At 32.1% G+C, this 25,946-nt stretch overlaps 2 protein-coding genes across 6 annotated transcripts in view; both read right to left on the reverse strand.

The window, feature by feature from the left end:
- Positions 1-11,170: 11,170 nt before the first annotated feature.
- LOC108903289 lies at positions 11,171-25,309 on the reverse strand. Its single transcript, XM_018705407.1, has 5 exons — positions 25,253-25,309; positions 24,597-24,821; positions 15,714-15,938; positions 15,053-15,303; positions 11,171-11,615 (listed from the first exon to the last, which is right to left on the reverse strand). Exons 2-5 carry the CDS (start codon positions 24,813-24,815, stop codon positions 11,225-11,227), a joined length of 1,086 nt encoding a protein of 361 aa, XP_018560923.1. The 5' UTR covers positions 24,816-24,821; positions 25,253-25,309; the 3' UTR covers positions 11,171-11,224.
- Positions 25,252-25,946, reverse strand: part of LOC108903292 — a 159,482-nt gene continuing 158,787 nt past the window's right edge. For 4 of the 5 annotated variants that reach the window (XM_018705412.2, XM_018705410.1, XM_018705414.1 and 1 more), the window contains exon 4: positions 25,252-25,720. In XM_018705412.2, the coding sequence (XP_018560928.1) occupies positions 25,318-25,720 (403 nt within the window). In that variant the 3' untranslated portion in view covers positions 25,252-25,317. The remainder of the gene's footprint in view (positions 25,721-25,946) is intronic. The other variant, XM_018705415.1, reaches the window with a different exon arrangement.

Consider the following 25,946-nt stretch of genomic DNA (forward strand, 5'->3'; position numbering starts at 1 on the left):
CTGTACATACTAGAGATAATGAAGTGATGCTACAAGGATGTTACTGAGTACTGTGAGTAGGCTAAAACCGTTATTGTTTCTAGATAAGAGTCGTCGTACTTTGATTTGAGTTAAATAAAACACATGGACAATCCAAAATATTATGTAAAACCTTATACAGGGTGTTCCTAAATAAGTGTCGCAACGGAAAACTGTAAATTCCTCTTGAAAAAGAAACATTATTTTCCTCTTCCATTTTTCTCTCCGGACTTTCCATTTCGAGATACATGGTGTCAAAACTCTAATTTTTTAAAATTTTTTGCCAATATTTTTGGAACCGTTTGTACTGCAGGACTGAGTTTTTGTACACGCATTACCACTATTAATAGCTACTTTTTCGCACCCTTCTAGAATTCATTGAACGTGCCAAAATCATTTGACATATCCGATGTTACAACAACAATTGTTCAAAATTTTATCCACCAACGTGTAAACACATTTGGGTCCGTGTTACTCAGTTTCTACGAACTAACACAAATGTTGTCTTAACATAAATGCTTCACCATAAATTAAAACGATATCCATCAACTCCGAGTTGCTATAGGGTAATTCTAGGAGAGATGACGCACATTTTTTTAAATGTCGGAGATTTTGGTAAAAACTAAATTTTTTTTTTCTTATGACTGCCTCATCTCACCTTAGGTATCGAGGAGAGATAACGATCGCACATTTTTATTTTTTTCATAAATTTGTATTAAAACTTCATATAATTTACTTTTGGTTTATTTTGAAACTTATTAATAATAATAAATACTCATTATTGTAATTAGACAAAGAAGCATATACTCTGAACGAAAACGTAATTGTTTTCGTATTGTTCTTTATTTCTTCTTAAAAAAAATCTAACCATGCATACATAGCCTGCCTTGCGAGATATTCTGTTGAAATTGTATGGTACTTCTAGTTTTTCTGCTAACTTAAAAGCCATAAAACGCATAAAGAATCTCGTAGGTACAAATCCATGTGTTTTCAACTTTTGCTTTACTAATTTATCCTATTGTGGGCTCCTAGCGTACTTGAAGGTCCAAACAGTTTAGTTTGAGGTCGTCACATTTCCTTCGGCGCCGCAAAGTGCATTCGGGGCTACCGAATTCGCGACCTGCCTCAGGAATCTCATCTCTATCGATAGCACTGATTACTCTAGACAACTGTTCTATTGTCCCCCCTCTTCTAACGTTTCCATTTCTTTTATATTTCGTCGGTATGCTATAAACGATAAATTAATAACATTTCTGACAAAATAAAATTTTAAACGATTTGTCTATTATTGCGCCAACTCTCCTTACTCATACGTGCGTCAACTCACCTTACAGAATAAGGTGAATTGACGCAGCAACTTTTAACTAAATTCATTAGAGGAAATGTGTGAAATTGAGGTTAGAACTACTTAACTACTCATTATCTATAACAGAATCCTTGAAAACTTTATAAAAATATAACTTAACGTACCTGTATATTTACTGATTCTAAACGATGTAAAAATATTTAGTGTAACCTCAATAAATTTAACAAAATACCGGTGTTGTCAAATATACGCTATGAACAATGATTGTGCCAGATCGAGCAGTGCGTCATCTCACCTGATGCGTCATCTCTCCTAGATTTACCCTACACGCAAACCATTTTTGACACTAACTACCCATTTTTGACACAAACTACTAAAAAAACTATTGTAAACACCACAGATAACAGATAAATACTATTGCAACGACGATTGCAAAATCCGATTTCAGTATTCGGAGTCTCTGAGGCCACGTGGCTCTCCACGCGTATTGCGAATGACGCTAGAGACTACAGTTGTCCGGCTATATAGTCGTTGAATGTACTATAACTTCAATAATTTTTTTCTCCGAAACTATAAGGATTTTACAAAAAAATTTTTTACGATATTGACTCCATTTCTCATGCCGCATCTATTCCCAATTTTTTTTGGATAACTTGTGAATCACCCTGTATATCAATCGTAGTGTAGAAATATTGACTAATTGTAAATCTTTGGAATTTCATATGATGAAATCCATATTATTGAATGAAGATGACGCAATTACGCTGTAATAAATCAATCGGAACGAAAGCAAAAAGGTACGGAGGGAATCTATTGAATGAAATTATTGAGTATATAATCCGTCAATATTGGGTATTTTGATAATTTTACACATTTTTTAAAGTAAAACTGATAGTTTCACTCATAAAATTTTAGTTGTACCTACTCATACTAACAGAGGAAAATTTCACTCAATCGGGTGTGGACAGAAATTGATATAGGTCTCATTTAGTGAAATTGAGTGAAATTAAGTCCAATTTTTTTTACAGTGTATGTCAATATATTTTTCAACAGATAAAGTCGGATCAACCAAGATCTTTTACGTAATTAGATAGCTGGGTTAATTGGAAATATTTTTTCTTATATGAACATAGGTCCGATTCGTTTTTATTTGGAAGTTTCGGGCATTTAAAAAAATATTATTTCATATTCCAATCAAGGTATCCTGATAATTAAAAATGATGGTTGCTATAACAATAATTATTATGTGTGTAATTTTGTTTATTCATTTGACACTTAGCGTTAAAGTGCTAAATAAAAAATGCATTTATTTACAACTGAAAAGTATGCAGATTTTGTCTTTATATGTATATGGGAACACCAGAAGAGCAGACCTAAAATACAGACGAAAATACCCAAATAGACATCAACCCCCCACACAGTCCTTAAACCATCATTTCGTAGACTTCGAGAAGAAAAAATGAAGAAAATATAATAGATACTGTAATTGACAACTCTTCAATTAGTGTTCGGTGTATAGCAAGTAATCTTCATTTGTCACCGAATTTTGTATGGCGTGTATTAAACATAGAAATGTTACATCGTCAAAATGTACAAGCGATACATGCTGCTGAGATGCCTCTCAGTGATGAGAATTTTGTCGCTGGTTACTTTAATAATACGCACAAAATGATAGATTCATTTCGGTTGTCATGTGGTCTGATGAAGCCTGTTTTACTTGGAACGGCATAAATAATATCATAATGAACATATCTGGGCGTTAGAAAATCCGCATGCAATTGGATCAAGACGACTTCAGCAATGTTTCAGTGTAAACATTTGGAGTAGCATTTTCAAAAATAATTTACTGCCTGTACAGTGTACATGTTTTAAATGATCGTTTAAATGCATATCTGTATAGAACTTTTTTCATGAATGACGTATGGTTTAATATTGTTCAAAATATGTGGTATCAGCACGATGATGCACCACCACATAGAGAGAGATAAGTAACTTAAATTACGTTAAATGACCATTTTCCATATAAATGGATAGGTCAACAAAGTTCAATAGCATGGCCACCGCGTTCTTCAGATCTAAATTCTTGTCTATCATGTAGAAATCACTATCCGTTAGCAGTTAGGTACTTGAAAGAATTCAGGATGCAGCTAACCGCATAAAAAATTATCTAAATCCCATCCGTCGAGTGACAGAATCTTTAGTTCGCCCATGTCAGGCTTGCATTCGAGTCGAAAGTGGACATTTTGAACAATTTTTATGGTCTTAAAATTTGTTAATTTAGTTAATAATTGTTAACTGATGTTTAAGCTTTAAACACAAATCATCATTTTTATCAGGCTTCTGTGATCGAAATATGAAATTATAATTTTTAAAATGAATCGGACCTACTCGTATATACATATAAGAAAAAATATTTGAAATTAACCCGGCTACCATCTGTCAAAGTGTGTCATAGAGCTTGTAGAACACCCTGTATTACCTAATTTGTAATCAAATAGAACACAATTTTTGTTTCTAGCGAATGTAATGATATTGCACTTGGAAGCATTTAACTTTAAATTATTATTTTGACACCATCGACTAATTACCGGTTATTTGAAAACAATAAATAGGCTATTGAATATATCAAGCAATTTTATTGCATGAATGGTTCAAAGGGTCATTTTATATGAAAAAACCGCGGAGTGCTATTAAATTAGAGGATGGAAATTGGAAATAGTGGTGACAATGCACCCCTTTCAGTTTTTTAATTGTAGCTCGAAAACGAAGCAAAATTTCGCTATAGTTCATAGGAAATATTATTTAAAAATTGTATTTCCCATCGAAATAGCTTATTTAAAAAATTTAAAAGGAAAATTTTATCGTTAATCAAAAAAATCGTTAATAAACAATTTTAAACAAAGCAAAAAATAAGATTTTTTGATCTTTTTTTACTTTTTTAATAAAATAATTTAGTAAAAACTTGAGAATATAAGTACAATAAAGTTTATTAATAATGTATATACAGTGTGTTCACGGATGGACTTGACAAGAGGAGAAACTCTTTTGTTTTTGACTTTATCGAAAAATGTCGCTCTTTATAAAAAGTTCTGCCCCTCTAAAAAATGACACAACATTTTTATAAAACAGATCTGTTTATAACCTCAAATAATGTCCTAATACAAATTTTAAAATCAAAATTTCAATTCTGACATTTACTTTATATGTATAGCTACTTCCCACCTCAAAAATTGAAAATTTGATTTTAAAATTTGTATTAGGACATTATTTGAGGTTATAAACAGATTTGTTTTATAAAAATAATAAATAATGGTACTTCTCTCTTGAGTATTTTCGTATTTTTTTAATTTATAAGTACCCTGTATATCTAATCTAAGATGTTTGTAAGACAGTCTCATTTTTTCGAGAGGCAGAACTTTTTACAAAGAGTGACATTTTTCGATAAAGTCAAAAACAAAAGAGTTTTTCTTCTTTTCAACTCCATCCGTGGACACTCTGTATATACATTATTAATAAACTTTATTGTACTTAAATTCCCAAGCTTTTACTAAATTCATTTATTAAAGAAGTAAAACGTAAATTTGTTAATTTTTTTAAATAAGCCCTTTCGATGGGAAATTCAATTCTTTAAATAATTTTTCCTATGTACTATAGCGAAATTTTGCTTTGTTTTCGAGCTACAGTTAAAAAAATGAAACTACTATTGGAGATAGGGGTGCATTTTCCATCACTAATTTAATAGCACTCCGCAGTTTTTTTCATCTAAAATGACCATTTGAACGATTCATGTAATAAAATATCTTGAACGTCATAGTTCCTTTTAAAATCAAATCATCAATCCATCAAATTCAATGGCCTAAAATGGTGTGCTTCTAAGTTAGCCATGATGTCGTTTATAAACATAACAAAATGTAGGGGCCTGAGGGTAGAACCTCAAGGCACGCCAGATATTTTATAATACTTAAAACTGCTACATTGAACAAACTGATACGAAATAAAACATGCTTAATTCGCACTTTTAAGGGCTGTAGTTCCTTTATATTACATATTAGAGGGCAGGTATGTCATAGGAGTTCCCCCCTTAGTAGCTATTACAAGTCTATTTACACAGTTTTTTGACACACTATATTAATTAGTATTGATCTGTCTTAGTTTCGTCTTGTCAAAATTTCTTACACGTCTTCCTTTTATTTGGAACAGAGTGATGAGAGTATCAATTAAGTGTTGAGCCAAATAGAGAGTTTTTATTGAGAACTGCAGCAGCATCCGCGCATAGCCTTCCTAATCCAAGCATTAATACAATACTAATCGCTGTAAAAAGTCCATTCCGCAACCATGCCGGTTCGAGCTCGCTGTCATTAAGGCAGTAATTATGGCAACCGGCTCCGTACTTCCAGCCCAGAAAACACGAGGTGGGGTATCATTAAAGCCGGTTCATGTTTAGTGTTTAGAACAGGAATAGCTGAGGAACTCCGGCTCGTACACACACATATATTGTTCATTTCGCTGAAATATGGCTCACGTGTATGTTCCAACCTTATTACTTGCAAGAGCCTGTAAATTCTGCCCGGAAAGCTCGTGGGCGAATGCGGAATGCCGGAGTAATAGAAATACTACACTTTTACTAATAAACTTGCAACATTATGGGCAGCATTCGGTCTAGTTTCATTACCGCCTCACATTCGGATACGTTCCTTTAAAGTTTATTTAAACCTAACTGGAATTCTTTCGGAAGGCGTAAACCCGGATTACGCCGTATTCAGTTAAGAGCCCGGAGTTGGAACTTCGGCCGGCGTAAATATTTTGTAGCTCTTTCCTCATTTTGCAACTGTTTGAGAATATTTTACGTCGCTGTATCTGTTTTATTCATTGATCTTGGCTTCTTGTTTGGATTTTCTATACAACGTCTTTGATTTATGTGACTATCAAAAGTTACGATGATTAATACGAGATCTGTTCAGAAAATTACCGAACTTTATTTTTTAAACTTTATTATTAATTTTATACTTTATGGTCCTTGTCTCTTTCAAAGCACTCCCCTCCCCTGAAAAAGTTGCTCCTTCAGCATTGATTGTAATTTCGGAAATAAGAAAAAATTGCAAGGATCCAGGTTTGGAGAGTAAGGAGGGTGAGGAAGAACGGTAATCTTATTTTTGGCACAGAACTAACGAATTGCACGATGCAAGAACCATGCGGATCTTTTCACGTAAACTTTGTAAAATGCCTTGATAGTACATACCGTCCACTGTTTCACCTTGCGGTAAAAATTTAAAATGCACAAATCAATTGTTAAGGTCAAAAAACACTGAGTCTCACTTTGACATTGGACCAAGACTGACGTGCTTTCTTAAGGCATGAAGATCCTTTTACCAATCCATTGTGATGCTTGAACTTTTGTCTCAATGTCTTAGCCGTAAACTCGGCGTTCGCCTCCCTTTATAATCCTTTGAATGAATGTTTTATCGTCATTGGATTGTTCAAGGACAAACGTACACACGATTTTCTTTCCGTTGTTCGGTCATCAAACGATAAACAAATTTTGCTGCAACTCGATGCTCAATTTTTCAGTCAAAATTTAATGGCATGACCCAATTGAGATTCTAACCTTTTTTTGCAATTTCTCTGAAGTCAATCGGACATTTTCATGAACCAGATAATTGACTTTCTGGACGTGGGAGTCGTCAGTTGAAGTCGAAGACCTTCCTGGTGAAGAATGATCTTCAATTGACTGACGATCACCTTTAAATCGTGAAAACCATTGAGTACGACCCAGAGTATCATGACTGCGTAAGCTTGTTGCAAAAGTTGAAATGTTCCAGAAAATCACACGTTTCAATAATCGTCACTAAAACTTAAAATACGTTGTATTGAAATAACAATACCGCGAAAACTAAATAAGATATCAACAGTTCAAGAACATATGGTTACAGAGAATATGTGCAACGCAATCCAGTTCGGTTATTTTCTGGACAGGCCTCGTATATAGACTACAAGCCCATCGGAAAATTTCAAGGGGTCATTTGATCCAGCATGAATTACTTATAAATCAATAGTACCACATATAACAATAACTTTAGAAACTATGCCGTCAATTCTTGTTGGTACAGGTGAGTACACAGGTAAGCTAAACCTGTCCACCAAGGGGGGTGGTTTTCGGCATAACATTTTTGTACGACATTTCTAAAGTATATAGGTTGCACAAATAAATTTACCTCATTAGGTTAAGTTTTTTGTGAGCAATACCGGAAACTAGGAAAATTTTTGATTTTCCGAAAATTTTGGCCTGGGTTTTGGCGATTTATTACAGTACGGCATTCATACTACAAATTTCAGATCGATACATAGATCAAATTTTTAAACGACGCCGTACGTACTTGCTAATACAGGGGTTAGGAATACAGGGTTTAATTTGCAAATAGAGATTTGTAAGTAGCGTATGGGGGGGGGGGGTGATTTGAACCAACATCAAATTCACTAATTTTAATTCTATTTTATAAAATAATGACATATTTGGCCATGCCGTACATTTTTCGTGAAACATGTGCCTACTGTAGGAAAATTAATTTCCTTCTGAAAAGTAGGATTTTACGGTGAAAAATTTTTGTACGACATATTATATATAATATATTTTGTTAATACTGACAACAATAATCAACAAAAACAAAATGCCGTACAAAAAAATTGTTATATATCAAGCCATTTAGGCCCGAAATATATTTTTGCAAATAAGTCTTAGTTGCACGAATTGATTTTATTTTTACTACTATTTTCTCCTTAATACAAATTATTGACTACTGTACGGCCTTTCTATAATAAGACTTACAATATCATATAGAAATATTTTTCAGTAATGCCGTACATATTTGTCGATAGTATGACCCTTATGGTTTCCGTTCATTGAAAAATGGTCGGCATTGTTCATATATATCATTTGAGATGTAAAATAATTTTTAAGTAATATGCCGTTAAAAAACCATAGGTCGATATAAAAATTATTAATTTTATAAATTTGAAAAACTTATATATTAATTAATACATACATCAATTTTTTTCAGAATCCAAAAAATTACTTTTAAGAAATCAACAAAAAAACTGCATTCGAATATTTTTTAAAAATTTGAAATTATTTTTATTTTAAAATTAAAATTACCGCTTCGAGATTCTAGCTGGCCATCGAAACATCTTTCTGTGTCTCTTTTTTCTTTTCGTCGTGTAAATTTTTATGTGGTTTTATTCATGTTTATAACCGACAATCTTGTTGTTTTTGTAATAAATGCACTTTTATATTACTAATTTAAAACATATACTTATTGTATGTCAACGGCTTCATCACAATTTTTGCATAAATAAATTATTCAAACAATTGTAACAGAAGTTGCAAATATGCAAATATGAGGGTACTGTTACTTCAAAACATATATTATATCACTGATTTAAATGTAAGTATTTATATAGGAATTCTCATGAATATTGAGTTAAAATGAATTGTTTATTATTATATTTATTTAAAAATAATCTTTCTTGCATGTCATTAAACTAAATTTCTCAAAATATTTTCTCGATTCTCTATACACAATTTTTTTAATTTTGTTGACAATGCCATCATAATTTCTACGGTATAAATTAAATTTCTCTTGAAATTAGGATAAAACTCATTTTGGACTTGTGCAGTTTCGTAGAATTGTTCCAACGAATATGTACGGCATTGCAATTTTCATTCTTTCTGTTACATTTCTGAGGAAAATTTGTAAATGCCGTATAGTTATTAATGACCTAAAAATGTAGTAAAAATTTAATGAAAATATTATCAGCTATGTAAAATCCACTAGTTAAAAATGTACGGCATTGTTTTTTTTTTATTTTTTACTTGTGAAAAGTCAATTACAGCCATAATATTTTGAATAAGTATAACATTTTTAGTTTATAACAAGGAATATTCAAAATTTATTTATTTGTTTTTTAATTCGAATTTTTAATTTGTACCATTAATTATACCCGGCCATGATTTAGTACAATAGCTTTTGGTTATATTTAAAAAGTGGTTGCCGTACAGGAATTAATGATCTTATCGAAAAAAGATAAAACTCAATTCCGAAATACAAGTAATTGTTTTTAAACTTTTGCATTAACTATAATTTTCAGACGGCATAGTTGCTAAGAATTATTTGGAGTTTTAAATAATCATGTGGAATCGATTTTTCAATGACCTGAAACAATGGGGGCTAAAATAGAGGGTTGCGCCCTACATTTCTAACCCCTGTATCAGCAGATACGTACGGCGTCACTAAAAAAGTTATCTACGTATCAATCTGAAACTTGCAGAATAAATGCCGTTCTGCAGTAAATCACCAAAAACCGGGCCAAAATTTTCCTGGCTTCCGGTATTACTATTTTTGTACGGCATTAGGTCGAGGTTCATTTTTTTTATGATTTTTTTATATATACTTTAGAAATGCCGTACAAAAATGTTTTGCTGAAAATCACGCCCCCCACCACCACCCGCCCCCCTTGGTGGGGCGGGTTGTAGCTTACCTGTGTACTCACCTGTAATATAACCCCTTGAAAATTTCCGATGGACTTGTAGTCTAATAGGAGGGCGCAAGATTCACTAAAATTATTTTATTTGTTTCTTTTAAAATATATAGTGATATTCTGTCTATTTCGGGTAGCTAAAATAATAAGAAAAATTAAATTATTATATTATAAAGGAGTTATACGGAAATCATATACATTTGGGCTAATAATAATTTGTTGAATTGGTATATAAATGCGTCAACTAGACCTGGGAAGTCATTATCATGAAGAATCCTAAAAATTCGATGCTACAGAATATTTTTGAAATTAGTACACTACTTTTATTACCTGGATGCGTTCTTGAAAAGAATATATTTTATTTCAAAAACATAACTTTCCAGTTATTATTCTTTAGCAAACATTGTAGTTATCAAACAATTAATTAAAATAGCGGTTTTAAGGTTTTTGTTGCTAATATTTACAATACAATGGTTTTCCGGGTTGCTAAGCCGTGGCCTTTGTATCTGGTCGCTGTCGGTTGCAGAATTACCTTTCATTTCCTTAGTCTTAGCTAGGTATCTTTGACCTGCCCTTGTTGTTGTCGAGGTAGACTCTATGGGGGCGAACCTGCTATTAAAACCCTTAGACCCGCCCTTACGTTCATTTCGATTCTTATTCCACAGGCAAGTAGCTTTTGCAACTGATCGTGTCCAATGTTTCCAAACGTTTCGTCGTTCTTAACTGTCGACATCTTAAGTGGTGACTCTATCGCAACTGAGTTGTAGGTTCAATATTATTAGCACGTGCTGTGGAACCCTCAAAACTACTGTTTTCGGGTGTTCCTTTATATAAAGGCTTTTTTCCTTACATGAGTTGAGTAATCCGAAACAGTTAGTGTACTACCATCTTCTAAAGACGAAACATCACAGAAAGTAATAGAGGATTATCACAATATTTATGTCAAGTTTCAAAATTCGCGAACAGAACGTTTATTTATGACTGGCTATTCCAACGAGTCGCTTTCAACAAAATAACAAATCATATTTCCTATTTTGGAAACGAATGCACGTAAAAACAATTAATTTGTTGCACTATAATTCACATTTTCGTCCTTCTGGGAATAAAATAGAATTTATTTGTTAAGTGCAATCAGCGTTGAAACTGCACTGCCATTTTAAAGTTTAGTTGGAAAAAGTTGTGTGTGTCGACTGGTATTTGAACAAAATACATAAAAAATTTGATGCATCTCGTCATTTAAATTTAATTCATTTTATAGTATCAGTTTTATATTTCTGAAACATTTGGTGATACATAAACACATATTACTAAACAAATTTTAATAAAAGCAAGCATATCAAGTACATCTACAATCGTTCTTAGATTTCATTAATACAAGGAGTAAATTGATATGCCTAAATTGTTGAACCCAAGTTTCTGAAACATATAAATAGACGCTCTATTCTCTTCCAGAATGGTTCCAAATGGACTGTAACCTTTATTTGCAATGATTTTGCTTAAATATTTTACCATGAGACTTCCGTAACCCTTCTTTTTGTGACAGTCCACAGTTTGCACCATAGTCAACTGACCAAGCATAGACAATAATGCCCAAGAGACCATCTCATCATTGGATTTAAGAAACAATCCGTACCCTTCATTCATTTCTATTAATAAAGATACAAATTTAACCGAGTCCTTGTAGCGGTGCGGCCATTCTGAGTTCACGAGTTCTGCATGAGAAGTGTCTAGCTTCTTTATGTAGACTTCTGGAGGACACCTGAATATAAGGGACATTTAGTTATATGACTTAAATGGTATGTTGATTTAATTTCGTTAGCTATGAGAGAAAGCAATTAATAAAAAAACTTAAATAACGCTGTTATAAAAGTGTCTTCAGAAATTATTTGCGTTGTATTTTTCTGTTCAAAATTTTAAGGTACCCTTTACAAAAACCGTATATAGTACAGCTTTTCGACTATGGTATCCCTTATACCACTTTTCAAATGTTCCTTCTAATTGCAGATGGATCTTAAACTTCATTATTAACCAGAGGTTAAAAATTGTTGTTGGAGTGGAAGTGATCTTCACATTTCATAATGGTTTCAAAATTTTGTTATACTGACCAACACCTCATGTGAGAGACCTTATTTTGTAAAAGGAAACATTACTTATAGCATTTCCTTAGAAACCACTGGGCATAGAAATTAAGGAATATTAAAAAAATCCCAAAAGTTTTGGGTGATTTTCAAAGAGCTGTAACTTGGAGGGAAATATTCGTGGATAGAATAAAAAAGCAGATTGAAGCTTCAAGTGTCTAGTTTTCCGATATGGAGTTTACAATTTGTAGCGTTAGCAGTTTTTGAGTAATCGTAAGAAAATCAACGAAAAAAAAATTGCAAATTTTTGCTTTTCTTTAAAAAGGCCTATGGGCTTTTTTTTTTTGGTAATTACACCATAAAGCTCTTTTAGATAATTTAATTCTCTTTAATTTGAGCGGTTCCGGAGCCCTGTGCGATGATTTTTCGCTAAGTTATGGCTGATTAAAAAAAAAATAATTTTTGACTTTGGCAATCAATTACTCGGGGAATAATGATCGTACAGAAAATCCAAGCAGGGTTTTGAGAACCGCAAAGTATTCTCTACAAGAAGCAATTATTGATTTTTGATAAAAAAAAATAATTCGAAGTGAAAATGTTAGAAAAAAGTAAAAAGTTGCATAATTCAGGATATTTGAATAACTTGGCATAACTTTGCAAATAATGAATAAACTAAGGATATTGACTGTAACTTTTCAACCTCAAAGTGTCCTAAAGAAACCCTGATAATTTTTTCTCTTAGTGCCCGGAATGTTTAGATTTGTCGTTTATGCTGATAATCAATGTAATAAGTAATTTTTGGCTTTTTATTCATTTTTTTAAGATAAAAATATTTTTATTAGCAATAATCCATATTTTCTTCATCAAAAACCGTTTATTATTATAAACAAAAAGAAAGAAAATTTTGATTTGTCGTTGCAGATCACAATTTAATATCGCGTATTGCCGCCTCTGTTCCCGATCACCCATTCTGAGCGGTCTCGCATATTAATGCACCACTGGCTGTCTCGTTGCGTAATTCCTTGCCAAGATTGTAAAAAAGCCTGGGTCAAATAATGGTGATTTTGTAATTGCGGATAGTCTCGTCGTCATCGACGCCCGAACATGTCCTAAACATGTCCAATGGGGTTCAAGTCGGGATTCATATGTGAGTTGTTGAGAGTTACCACGTCGTTGGCGTGACGAAAATTTCTCGTACGTTTGCGGCATGAAGACGAGCATTATCGTCCATGAGACTGAAAGGATGCCCCATGAGCAGGACGTGTGGAATACTTTGCAGTTTTCAAAACCTTGCTTGGATTTCCTGTATGATCATTATTTCCCGAGTAATTGATTACCAAAGTCAAACATGCTTGCTTTAATCGACGATAACTCGGAACCGCTCAAATTGAAGAGAATTAAATTATCTAAAAGAGCTTTATAGTGAAATTACCAAAAAAAAGTCAGAAAAGCAAAAATTTGCAATTTTTTTCGTTGATTTGTTTATGATTACTCAAAACCTATTGACGCACAAAAATTTTAAATTCAAGATTCGAAAGCTAGACACTTGAAGCTTCAATTTCCTTTTTTTTATTCTCTCTACGACCATTTCCGTCCAAGTTGAAAATTTGAAAATTACCCAAAATTTGGGATTTTTTAATATCTTTAATTTCTGTGCCTAGTGTATTTTAAATCGCTACTAACCGTAGGCGAATAAGTAAAGGGTTTAATTTGGCACATAATTATTCTTGACAAGAATACTTCTTAAATACAACTGTTTGATATAAATTTGCAAACACCACTAAAGAACATCAATCAAACTGCCAACCTTTTGGTTACCCCATGTGTGTTAAATTCTGTGATTTTAAATGGTTTTAACAATGTTTTATTCTGGGTTAGACCAATTTCAAATGTTATATTTCACTCAGAAGGTTAAACTTCCTAATGTAGCAAATGAGCTTGTTGGATGAGACTTTGTCTAGATCCTACGTTAAAAGCTGGATTTCTCCGATTGTAGAGACCCTGCTGATTTTTCCTACAGGACAGGTACATAATACAAACACAGCTAACGCAACTTCTTCAGTGAAGCCCAGCTTATGTAGGTAGTAACCAGTTATAAACACCTCCATCTGAGCTAATCTTAGCCTTCTTGCTGTGCTGTTTCTCCTACCAATTCATCTGCTTTCATATCTTTTTTGTATAAAAAAGTTATGACGTTTCTAACACAACTACAGGAGCTAGCGCCCTATGAGCCAAAATGTGAACAGATTTCAATACCTCAACCCAAAGAATCTCAAACCCCGAAATTTTGTGTAGATATATATTTATTAAGAAACAAATGAAAAAAAGCTAAAATAACATTTTACATTTAAAATTCTGTATCTCTTTAACTATCAACTTTTGGACTAAGGTAAGTTCGGCTAAATCGAAATATTTTTGCTTCAGGAATCTACCCATGGATTTTGTCCCATTACCTCGGGACCTGTATAATAAAAACAATATTTTACCACATTTTTGCGTCTTTAAAATTCTGAAAACATATTGGAATTACTATTATCTAAATAAAACATATAGCCTGTTTTATCTATTTTTTAAGTACCCCATGACAATTTACACAAGTATTTAATTTTTTTTTTGAAAAGTATAGCAACAACGTAGTAGCAAAAGCTGCAATATCTAGAAATTTTCGTTTAAAATTTGTGAAACTTTAACACGACGCGTATCTTTTAGTAAAGTAGAAAATGAATACATTTCCCAAATTTTTTGGAAAGTAAACTACATTTTAAATATAATTTTTTGACAACTCACGACACTAACTGTAGTTCGTCGTATTTTCTGCATATATTCAACAATCAACAGTGTTATAATTGTATACAGTTTTAACATAACTTTTTTCTGTGTGTACTTAAAAGAAATAAAGAAATTATGACCAGTACTTGATACTGTGACCCATCATTGAACAATCTGAACAACTGTGGTATTCTGTGCTCGAAATTAGCGCATTTATTATGGACGGAAATACAAAAACATTAAGGACCCAAGTGCACAAACACGACAAAAACAATTTCTATAATCACTAACAACGTTATTATACAATTCATGTTATGTAACAACCTTTCCTTATACTATATCGACTTACTTTGTTTCAAATTTTAGAGCTTCTTGCCTCGGAATACTGAACATGTGACAAGGAATCTCCTGAGTCATTGATATCCCTTTATCTTTGAAGGCCTTTACTACAATCTGATAGAACTTGTTATGTATCGAATACAATAAAGGTGGCCTGTCTCTGAAATCACCAGTGTCTAACCTTTTAGTTTTTCTGATACCTTCATAAATATTTTTGCCAGTATCATCCAAGGAAAATATGAATATATCGAAAGAATAGTACTGAAAAAATATAAATACTTTAGTAATTGAAAATATTGTTGAAATTTTAAGCGTTATGCATGACAACAGTAACCCATGTATGCGTTGATATTATAATATATTTACCCTTGATGAAGAAATAAATCAATAAATAAATTCATTAATAAAGTACTAATTGAATGTGTTGCGTACATAAGACATTGAATATACATAAAATATGGATCTTCTTACTAATTGATATTTTAATAATTGAAATCGTGCAGTAAAAATTGCAGCAGAAATTTTTAATGCATAGTCTTTTATAAAAGCAACCGGAAACCTTTTATTTTGCCTATACATTTAACAGAGAAAGTCTAAATTTGTCATTTCTGCCTCAAGTAGGAATAAAAAATCGTAGGGAGTCGAAAGAATATACTTATTTCTATATTTACCTTTAGTAATACGAAAAATGTGCCGTCTTCCCTCCAACAACCATTAGGTGACATAAATATCAAATATTTTTCTTTCTTTTTCCTCCTCCAATCGATGCCGGTCATTATAGTACTGTAAACGTAGGGTGCACAGTTTTTATGTTTGTCATACAGCTCTGCTAATTTTGGCAAATCCTCATCAGGAATGTCTTGCAAAATGTCTTGCTCACCCTCAGTCATTTTTACCTGCAAATAAAAACCATATAACCTATATTTTCATATGGGTTACAAAGTCATTACGAACTAAAACTTGCTAAAACAACCTAAGCAAAAATGTCTAGTTTAATTTATCTATATTTATAGTATTCCATGTAGATACTTCCATATCTTTATTAAATGTCGTCTACAATGAACGTAATAAGTAATATATCCTGCGTTACATATCTTTTCTATATATTGATTGTGATTAAGGTCACAGTGTGTGATAAAATAAATCCTCCATGTTTTATATACTCGTTGTCTATTGTTAATTGTTTACTTTTACTGTGGCGTATGCGCTAACATATCTTTTAGCTTTGGGATAGTATAACTAGTCTGATTTATCAAATAAATAAAGATTAGACACAATTCACGAAAAGAATTAGGTCAATAAATATTACATAGAAATTCTTCAGCTAATTTTATTATTTTTATACACCTTATAATTTTCTTGGATAGCTGTAAGATGTCAAGTGTAGATATAAAATTTATAAAAATATACACGTAATATAATAACAAAAAATAAATAAGTACCTAATATATTAATTATAAACAAAAAATACGGGAATTATAACAAGAAAAAATTAAATATTTAAACTACAATACAAACTGTTTTATTCTAAAACAAATAAAATAGAAATATTTAAAAATTTTCTGTGAGAGAGACAGTCTTAAGGAGACTTTAATTGGTGATACCAGATAAGCATTGGCTTTATAAACTACAGATAATAGTTTGTATTGTGTGTTACTACTAGTGTATTTTGGGATTAATGTGACTGAATTGTTATCTAATATACGTATTATACCGGGTGGAGCATTTATCTTGAGACAAAATTATATCTCGGTTGGACTCGATTATTTCAAAAAAAGTTTCAGACAAAAATTGTAGGGCACCGAGGGGGCCATTGAAAGGTCCATATTACGACTTCCTGTCTACACCGGAAGTTGCGTTTTTAGACCGGAAGTTAATTTTTTTATTCTCTTTGGGGTGCTTGTTTTCGGCGGGTCCCTTCGCCTCTCACCATTTTCAAGGTCATGTCAAGATAGCTCCCTTTTCATCCTACAACTTTTGTATGAAACATTTTTTTAAAAAAGTGATCCCAACAAGGTACTCCGTTGTCTCAAGATTCTTGTTTTTTTTGTTTCTTTTATGGTCATTTTATGGCCAAAATAAGAGTTAAATCGAAAAATAATAAGAACAAAATGTATTCTTTTTCGTTTTTCAATCGAAATTCGTGGTAAAAAAATGGGTGTTTCGATTAAAAAAATCAACTTCTGGTTTAAAAACACCACTTTCGGTCTGGACCGGAAGTCGTAATATGGACCTTTCAATAGCCCCCTCGGTGCCCTACAATTTTTGTCTGAAACTTTTTTCGAAATAATCGAGTCCAACCGAGATATTATTTTGCCCCATAAGGTAAGTACGTAATAATTCAAAAAATGTCGCAGAAGGGAACCAAATAGTATTTCAAAATTTGTCAGTTTTATCTACTTATAAAGAGAGACATTGAAAAACCACTTCCTACTGATATATTTTTTATTTTTTGACTTAATTTTATTTACTTAACTTTACTTAATTTAATTGCTAATTGTTTTAGCGAAATAACTAATAACAGTAAAACAATATAATAAAAGCAATGGTTGAATTTAATTTTTTACTTTATTGAATTCGATCGTTCGTTACAGGATAGGTAAGTATTTCATTTAAATTTTAAAGGAACTATACCCATTTCTAGATTGTCCTAAATTGTTTAGCGCCACCTGTGACTTTTATTTTCAAGTAAATACAAATGGATTCTTTACACTTAGGTTCAATGAAACATAGTTTTACATTAAATTATTTATTACTATTTTCTACATCAGAACAAAGCGTCACTTTCGAAAGTAAAATATTTTACAAAGCATAACGTAGATTTACTTCCCATATTACAAGCTACGTTCTTTACAATACTTTACTGGGTTTATTTAATTATTTTACAGAAATTTTACACAAATGAAATGTATTGCATACGTTCCATCTCCGACTCATTTAAGTTTCGGCTTAAAGTGATAAATAGAAATGCATGATTTCATTCAGTGATGATCAGTGAGCTGATTATCAGCATTTCTGTTTTTTAGTCACTTTGAAACTGACTCAAACCATGGTAAATTATAACTGCAAAATGGAATAAGTTCAAAATAAATAAGAAGAGGAATTCTATGTTGTAAATAAAACAATTTCTATAAAACAATAGCAGATTATATATCTGTTATGCTTCTATTTTATTTAGTGTGATAGGATTGTGCAGACAACTCTGCTTTGTATGAAGCTGTTACAAATACGCTTCTCACTACAGGGATCTCGGAAACGGTAAGAGATACAAAGTAGCCTCAATGGGAGCAAAGTTGCATAATCAGAGGACCAATATTATGCCTCTAAAGTTAACATGATTAATTTTCGAAATATTTGAAACAATCAAAATTTTGGAAATCCGTTTTTGTTTCATTTCAGCCTTGTTTGAGGTGAAATCGAGAAAAGAAGAACACTTTCTCATGGCAACTCCTTGCCCTCTGTCGAATGGCATAATCAATTTTTATATGTAACGTTTCGTCTCTTCAGGACCATCATCAACATTTTTTTAAATACAACCCTCGAAATTTTCATTTCCAAATTCCAAATTTAGGTATCTAAATTTTCTATTTAGATTTCTATGTTTATTGAATTATAGTACACTCTAAATGTCATTGGATCCTGTGAAATCCACCTAGTTATTGAAACTATTAGCATCACCTGGTCATACATAACTCGATAAGTTGTTGTGTCAAACATTATTACAATTTTCATTTTATTATGACAAATTAATTCTTAAAAATGCATATGAACAACCAAACTTCAAATGATTATATCGAAATTTGTTTGAATTTTGAGCACACGAGAAACCTATAAATAACTATGAGCACGGGATTAAAACTCTAATAATGTTTTATTGTAACGTGTGATGGTAATATTTTAAAAAAACTATGTGGATTTCACAGGGCATAACGACACTTAGAGGATACGATAATTTAATAAACATAGAAATTTAAATAAAAAATTTAGATAAAAGAACGAATACATTGAAGATTTTTCGACAGAAAACGTCTGTATCTGGTTCGGGCTGAGGCAGTACGTTATTGGGGGTAATGTAATAAAATGTCCAGGGTCGTATTTAAAAGAATGAAGTTGATGATGGCCCTGGAGAGACAAAACGTTACATATAAAAATTGATTATGCCATTCGAAAGAGGGCAAGGAGTTGTCATGAGAAAGTGTTCTTTTTTCAATATCACCTCAAACGAGGCTAAAATGAAACAAACGGATTTTTTTTTTCAAATATTTCGAAAACTAATCACGTTAGCCTTATTTCTTAGAGGCATAATGTTGGTTCCTCGTTTAAGCAACTTTACCTCAATTTAAGCAAGTTCGTATTTCTTACCCTGTTATGAGAAGCGAATTTGAAACAGCCTCTAAACCCGCTTGATTTGCAATTCTAGAAATGTAAACTCAGAGAAAATCGTGGAGACTACTTCCATATTTTAATTCATGTAGAAGATGCTAACAAAATTGCGAAACAATACAAACAGAGACGAAGGAATTGGATGAAAGATTATTTAGGAAGAAATACGAGAGTTCGCATTCAAACTATTTAAATTTTCTGAAAATAAATTATACCTATGATGCTATATGAATGATTGTGCACTTGTGCAGATAAACAACTGTACAAGTGACGGTAGATTGTGTCTAGACTACTGATGGCCAATCCCTAAATAACTTAAATAATAATAACTGTTGAAACCATTTTCCTAGTTTTATCGTTCGACTCGCAAAAGCAATTCGCTACCAGAAATGATCGCACATCGTCATCGATAAACCGCACTGACAAGAAAAGCTCGTCCACATGCTGATGATCATCGGAATCTGTGTGAAACGAAACTTAGTCTGTTTTTATTTTAGCTGGTAGCTGTATATTATTATTCCCGAACTCTTGAACCCAATTTTTCTGAACATACTTATGGAAGAATGATTCGTATCTAGTACGGTCCCGAATGGATTGTAACCTTTCAGAGCAAGTTGTTTTGACATATATTTAGTTATTAAACTTGCATATCCCTTTCCTCTATATCCTTCAGCCGTTTGTAGTACACATAGTTGACCCTTCATGGACAAAAGTATCCACGATACCAATTCGTTGGACGATTTTAAGAACACCCCGTAAGCATCATTCATCTCTATTAGAAGTTCTAGGTATTTTTCTGAATTTTCGTAACGATGCGGCCATAAAGAATTAATGAAATTTGCGTGAGATTTGTCCAGTTTTTTTATATATACTTCTGATGGACACCTAAAATAAAATCATTCATACACACACACACAATTATACGTAATACCTTTGGCTACTTCTGCCAAGGGTGTGAAATGAAAACCACCAAGAGGATTAAATATATAAGTAAAAGAAAAATTGTGAATGAAATTATAATAGTATTACAAAAATATTCCACGAGTTTCATGTTGCTTTAATATTTAATTTATACAGGGTGCCTGGAAACGAGTAGTTTTCTTGGATGAAAAAAAAAACTATTTAAACCTAGTTACGTTAGTATAATTTTGTATTTCTAAAGAGTTACAGGTATAAAAAAAACTTCTGTCCCATTTTTGTAAAGCTACATTTTCACTTTTTTAGATGTTTCATTTGAATTTCACACACAGTTAGTTGTATAGGGTAGCTGAACGTAGTCTTATTTTTTATCTAAAACATAGAGCATAATTTTTCCTTTCCATAAAAAATATTAGTAAATTTTCACACAAAAACAACAATTTTTTTTGTTAAAACGAGTCCACAGCCAATTGTGTTGAAATAATCTCAGTATTCGTCGAGTAATAACTACTATAACTACTTGTTAGCTAAATAAATCTTAAGGAGGTTTATCGGGTACGGAGATACGTCTAAAGTCTAACGAAAGTTTCTGTAGATTCGCTAGTGACTAAAGTAGTAAGCCTTTGGCAACGCTACACTTGGATGGCGCGCTCTGCTCGGCGTTCGCTCGCTCCCGTTCGGTCATTCTGTTTGTTTGGACACCTGCGAATTTCAAATAATACGCTACGTCGAGACCGCGGCGTTGCCGCTATCACGCATATGGAGATTAAGTTAGTCAACGACAGCAGTTTGAAGAAGAATTATTATAAATTATGTATGTTACAAGTACCTAATCGATATCTACGATTCCTTAGATATCGGTTTCCTATTTATACAAGTGGTTGTGGAAACTGTTCGTCAATTGTTGCGCATTCTAAGTGGAAAAACCAAAAAATCTGCATTCTCATAAGACTACTAAATCGTAAAAATTATTTTATTAATATCTCGTCTCTTAGGTATCCAAACTAGTCATAATTTTTTTTTTTGAGGATTTTCTTCATATTAATAAGCTTATATTAATTTTTTAATGAATATTTGTTCGTCAATTCCAAATCAGATAAACCTCCTTAAATTGGCAACATTGAATAACTTTCGTATTAACTTGCTAAACTATGTCTCAAATTGTTGTACCACAATCTAATAATAACTAAAGTCAATTCTTGATAAGCTAAGTATACGTCCGTACGATTTTTGTTGAGATAGAATTTCAAGAAGACCCCTGCGTCATTTTCTTGGAATTAACCGCATTCGACAGCCTAGGTAGAATTGGCGGTGTGACGTTCACCGTAGCAGCTTGTAGTGCATACTGTGTTTCGCAGTTACGAAGGCGTGTAACTTCATAAGTAAAAAATAAAAGAAAGAATTTTAAATCCCATTCGAAGAGTTTCGTGTTTAACGTATACAATGATTTTAATATTCTGAAAATAACACGGAAAATTTCAAGTCACGCCCCTGCGGCGGTAAATTGTTACAGTAGTTCCGATAAAAGAACTTTATTGGCTTATTCTTGTCTTGGAATTCGATCTCAACAAATATCATATGGATTGTATTATTTGTTGACAACAAACTGGGCGTTAATGAGCTCATTTCTTTGTTAAAATCTTAAGTTCATTCAAAATTCAGTACAAAAATAAATTTATGTCATAAATAACTTTGAATTTACACTACATAATTTTTTTACTATGCAGTACCGCATTTAAAATCAATTGGAAGCCAGTTCAAGACAATCCAAAGATATCGGCAGATTCGTAAGTGATTCTGAAATGGTCTTCCAAGATCAGTTTGCGAATTTTTGAAATATCTTCAGCGGTTTAGTTCATACTTGAAGCGGGGAAATCATTCATAAGTTTGTTTTCCCACATCAGCTGTAAGATTGTTTCAAGCATTATAACTGTTTCTGCTGTCGTTTGTGTAACCGAATATGACAGCTGTATATTGTTCCAAATTTTCTGTCATCACAAGTGAATGTGATAGTTAAAAGATGTTTCTCTATAATTTTATTTCAAAGGATTGGTCTACTTGTAAATAGTAAATAATTTTCAATATACTACAAATTTAGCAAGATGGTTTCATCCATCACATACGGATTTGAAATTTTTGTGCATCCTGATCTAATTAAACATAATCGTTTTACTAATATGTCCAGAATATTTCTCTATATTTACACTAACCTATTTCCATTTAAATGTCAATGCCTACTGAAAAATAAGTCGTTAAATGAATTAGCCTAAATAAAAAAAATGTTTTAATACCTCTACAAATTTAGCAAAAAATGTATGCCCATTTTTGGTTACTCCAATAATATTCCTGCATAAAATTCCCTTGAAACATCTTCAATAGTGACGGAAGAGACTTAAAAAATTTGAATAAAGAATTTTTTGGCGCCTACTGACTATTTTACGAATCAAAACTAAGACAACTTGATTTAAATCGGTTTATTTTTATTTCAAGAAGTTACCCAGGAAAAATATTTCTTTCTCTTCCGAACACCCTATCCATAATACATATATACATACTCCGTATCAAACTTCAAAGCTTCTTCTTTTGGAATGCTGAACATATAGCAATGTTCTTCCATGATTGTGCGTAAACCTTTCTCTCTAGCCGCTTTCATCACAATGGGATAAAATTTTCTATGGATCGTATACAGCCATAATCCTTTGCCTTTGGAAAATTGGGTATCTAATCTTTTAGTTTCCTTAATGCCGTGATATATGTTTTTGCCGCAATCATCCATGGAAAAAAAGAATAGGAAAAAGGAATAATGCTAAAAAATGTTAATATTATGTGTGTTTCACTTTCATGGAGCTACTCTTATGTCTCGCTTATTTCAAATTGGAATGTTTTGACATTTTAAGGCGGAATAATTACCTGCAAAGCGATTATTCTGACTAAATTTTCGTCATGAACGTTAGGTTCTAAAATTAAAAAAGAGACGAACTTTATTAAGAATATATATTTATATTAGAGGTTTTTCATAAAAGCTAGTACTATATTCTAATTTAGCATCCCCATAAAATCTCTCCTCTAGCAAATTTGAATGAAATATAAAGTAGGTACTCGAGATATTAACTTTTTTTTATTATCGCGTAACTGTTGACTTAAAAACTGTTAAGATACTTAATCTTTTCCTCTTAATTTTTGTTTCTTAAAAAGTTATTCAATTGTCTACCAATTTTTGTCCCAGTGGGTACTAAATTTTTCTTAAGATTTTCACATTTATTGAAAATAGTCACAACAGACATATTTTGGCGAAAAAACAAACAAAAGAACATAATATTAAATAACTAAATAATTATCTCCATTCCAATTAAAAAACCATTTTTTCCTATATATTTTTCAAACTTTTTATTACTTTTTTTCTTTCTTAGCCAGTTTGCCACATATCTGCCCAATTACATTGTATATATCTTCAAATATGAAGCTTACCGTTATACATTTTTTTCTTAATAGTACTTCAAAAATAGACATTCATTATTTAGTTATTTAATATTAATACTGTTCCTGCATTTTCCATGTATTACTTGATGAGACTATAATTAATATATACAAAAATGTTAGGAGTAGGATATTGTCATCTTTTAACGGCTAGATCTAAAAAAGTTTTGTCGAGAATTTGATAGATCACTATTAGATATCGGAAACTTTGTGGCGACAATCAAATAAATAAACAGTAGTAATTTATGTTAGTAAGCGGCAATACGAATTGTAGTAGCAGAAATAGGCTGAACCTGAGGTGAAGCCGTGTGCTGGTCTATGCTCACGATAAACGATGCTACTGACTGTCATAAAGACATGTGCCATTCACTCGACTAAGCAAAGCGTCAAATCATGTTCGGCCAACGTCTCTCAGCAAAAAATGGGATTGTTCACCGGCACTCCAGGCTGACAGGGCATTAAAGTGCCGCTAGGTATGTATTGAATAAATTGATCGATGCGAAGCTTCAAATGTGAGGCAGGCATGTACATGTACAAATGACGCGGATAGTGGTATTACTAAAATGTTCTTCTTCCTCTTCTTCTTCTCATCTTCAGCACTTTTAAAGATCTTTTTACAAATCTGGTTTTCTAAGGACACTAAATTAGAGTGATCAATTTTTGGTTAAAAAACTGCTGATGTACATTTCTATTACTAATATATAAGTTTGATTATGTCGGAATAATCGCTTTGCGACAATTATTATGTACTAAAATACCAGAGCATTTCAATTTACCGTTAGCAGCACAAAAAATGTTCCATCTTGCTTCCAGCAGTTATTAGGCGACAAAAATATCGTATATTTTTCTTTTCTCTTCCTTCTCCATTCAATACCAGTCAATATTATACTGTAAACATACGGTGCCCAGTTTTTGTGTTTCTCGTACATGTCTAAGAGTTTAGGTAAGTCATCGTCTGGTATTTCTACCAAAATGTCTTCCGTTGTATCAGGCATTTTTATCTGAAACAAGACGGCATTCTTTAGAAACCTGTCAGAATCTAGTGTTAGTGAATAAATTAGCGAAGATTGCTGTGCAAGGAGAATGAAAGCTCCCAACCAAATATGTACAACTAGCGCTTTTAGAGTGGATTATACGTTCATTGCGAAATACATCCTTTATACGTATACCCAATGAAACACAGTTTTACTATGTATTAACTATTTATTACAAGCTTCTCATAAATACAATATTTTTATAGAGGCTAAAGTCCATTTACTGGTAAGTTTATGAAGTTGTATAAATGAAATATGATATAACTTTTGACAGAATAATTGACAATGTCGACTCTCACTAACGTTGCGTTGGCGTAGAGGTTCACAATATTAAAAGTAAACCTGAATGGAAAATTTATTTCAGTTTATTATCTTGGCGTTCCCTATCTCTAACTCACTTCATTTTAGACATCCAACATTTCAAACTTTATTTCTAGTTAGTACATCATATCAACACCCGATACTATTTTTGTTGATGGCTGTACATTGCTATCCCTAAGCTCCTGAAGCCAAGTTTTGTGAACATGCTTATAGAAGAGTGATTAGTATCTATTACTGTTCCAAATGCATTGTAACCCTTTAGAGCTAGTTGTTTTGACATATATTTGGTTATTAAACTTGCATATCCCTTCCTTTTATGCTCGTCCTCTGTTTGTAGCACACCTAGTTGACCCAACATGGATAAAAGTATCCAAGACACCAATTCATTGGTTGATTTTAAAAATACTCCGTAAGAGTCATTCATCTCTATTAAAAGTTCTATGAATTTTTCAGAGTCTTCGTAACGGTGCGGCCATATTGAGTTAATAAAATTTGCGTAAGATTTGTCTAATTGTTTTATGTATACATCTGGAGGGCACCTGAAATTAAATTGTTATTGTATTTAATTACGTCATTAAACGCTATGTTAAAGCTAACTTCAATCTATACTGAGGACATCTGTATAAAATCAAAACCAGACTTCGCTATATAAAATGTGTTCTGCCGCAGCGGATCGCAATTTTAACTCGAATGTTCTGGTTTTCTATTTTATTTTTTTTTCTTGGAATCGTTATAAGGGTTCTTTTATTGAACGCTCTCAAAGCTGCTTCA

The sequence above is a fragment of the Anoplophora glabripennis genome, unplaced genomic scaffold, assembly GCF_000390285.2.
Source record: "Anoplophora glabripennis isolate ALB-LARVAE unplaced genomic scaffold, Agla_2.0 scaffold92, whole genome shotgun sequence".
In the NCBI taxonomy this organism is placed as follows: domain Eukaryota; kingdom Metazoa; phylum Arthropoda; class Insecta; order Coleoptera; family Cerambycidae; genus Anoplophora; species Anoplophora glabripennis.

Excerpts from the sequence above, each read along its gene's own strand:
- LOC108903289 (XM_018705407.1), bottom strand. The coding sequence starts at position 24,815 with ATGCCTGATACAACGGAAGACATTTTGGTAGAAATACCAGACGATGAC. Across the intron at positions 15,939-24,596 it reads CATTTTTTGTGCTGCTAACG|GTAAAAATGACTGAGGGTGA; the intron begins GTAAATTGAAAT and ends TTTTATTTGCAG. Across the intron at positions 11,616-15,052 it reads GCTCTAAAATTTGAAACAAA|GTGTCCTCCAGAAGTCTACA; the intron begins GTAAGTCGATAT and ends CCTTATATTCAG.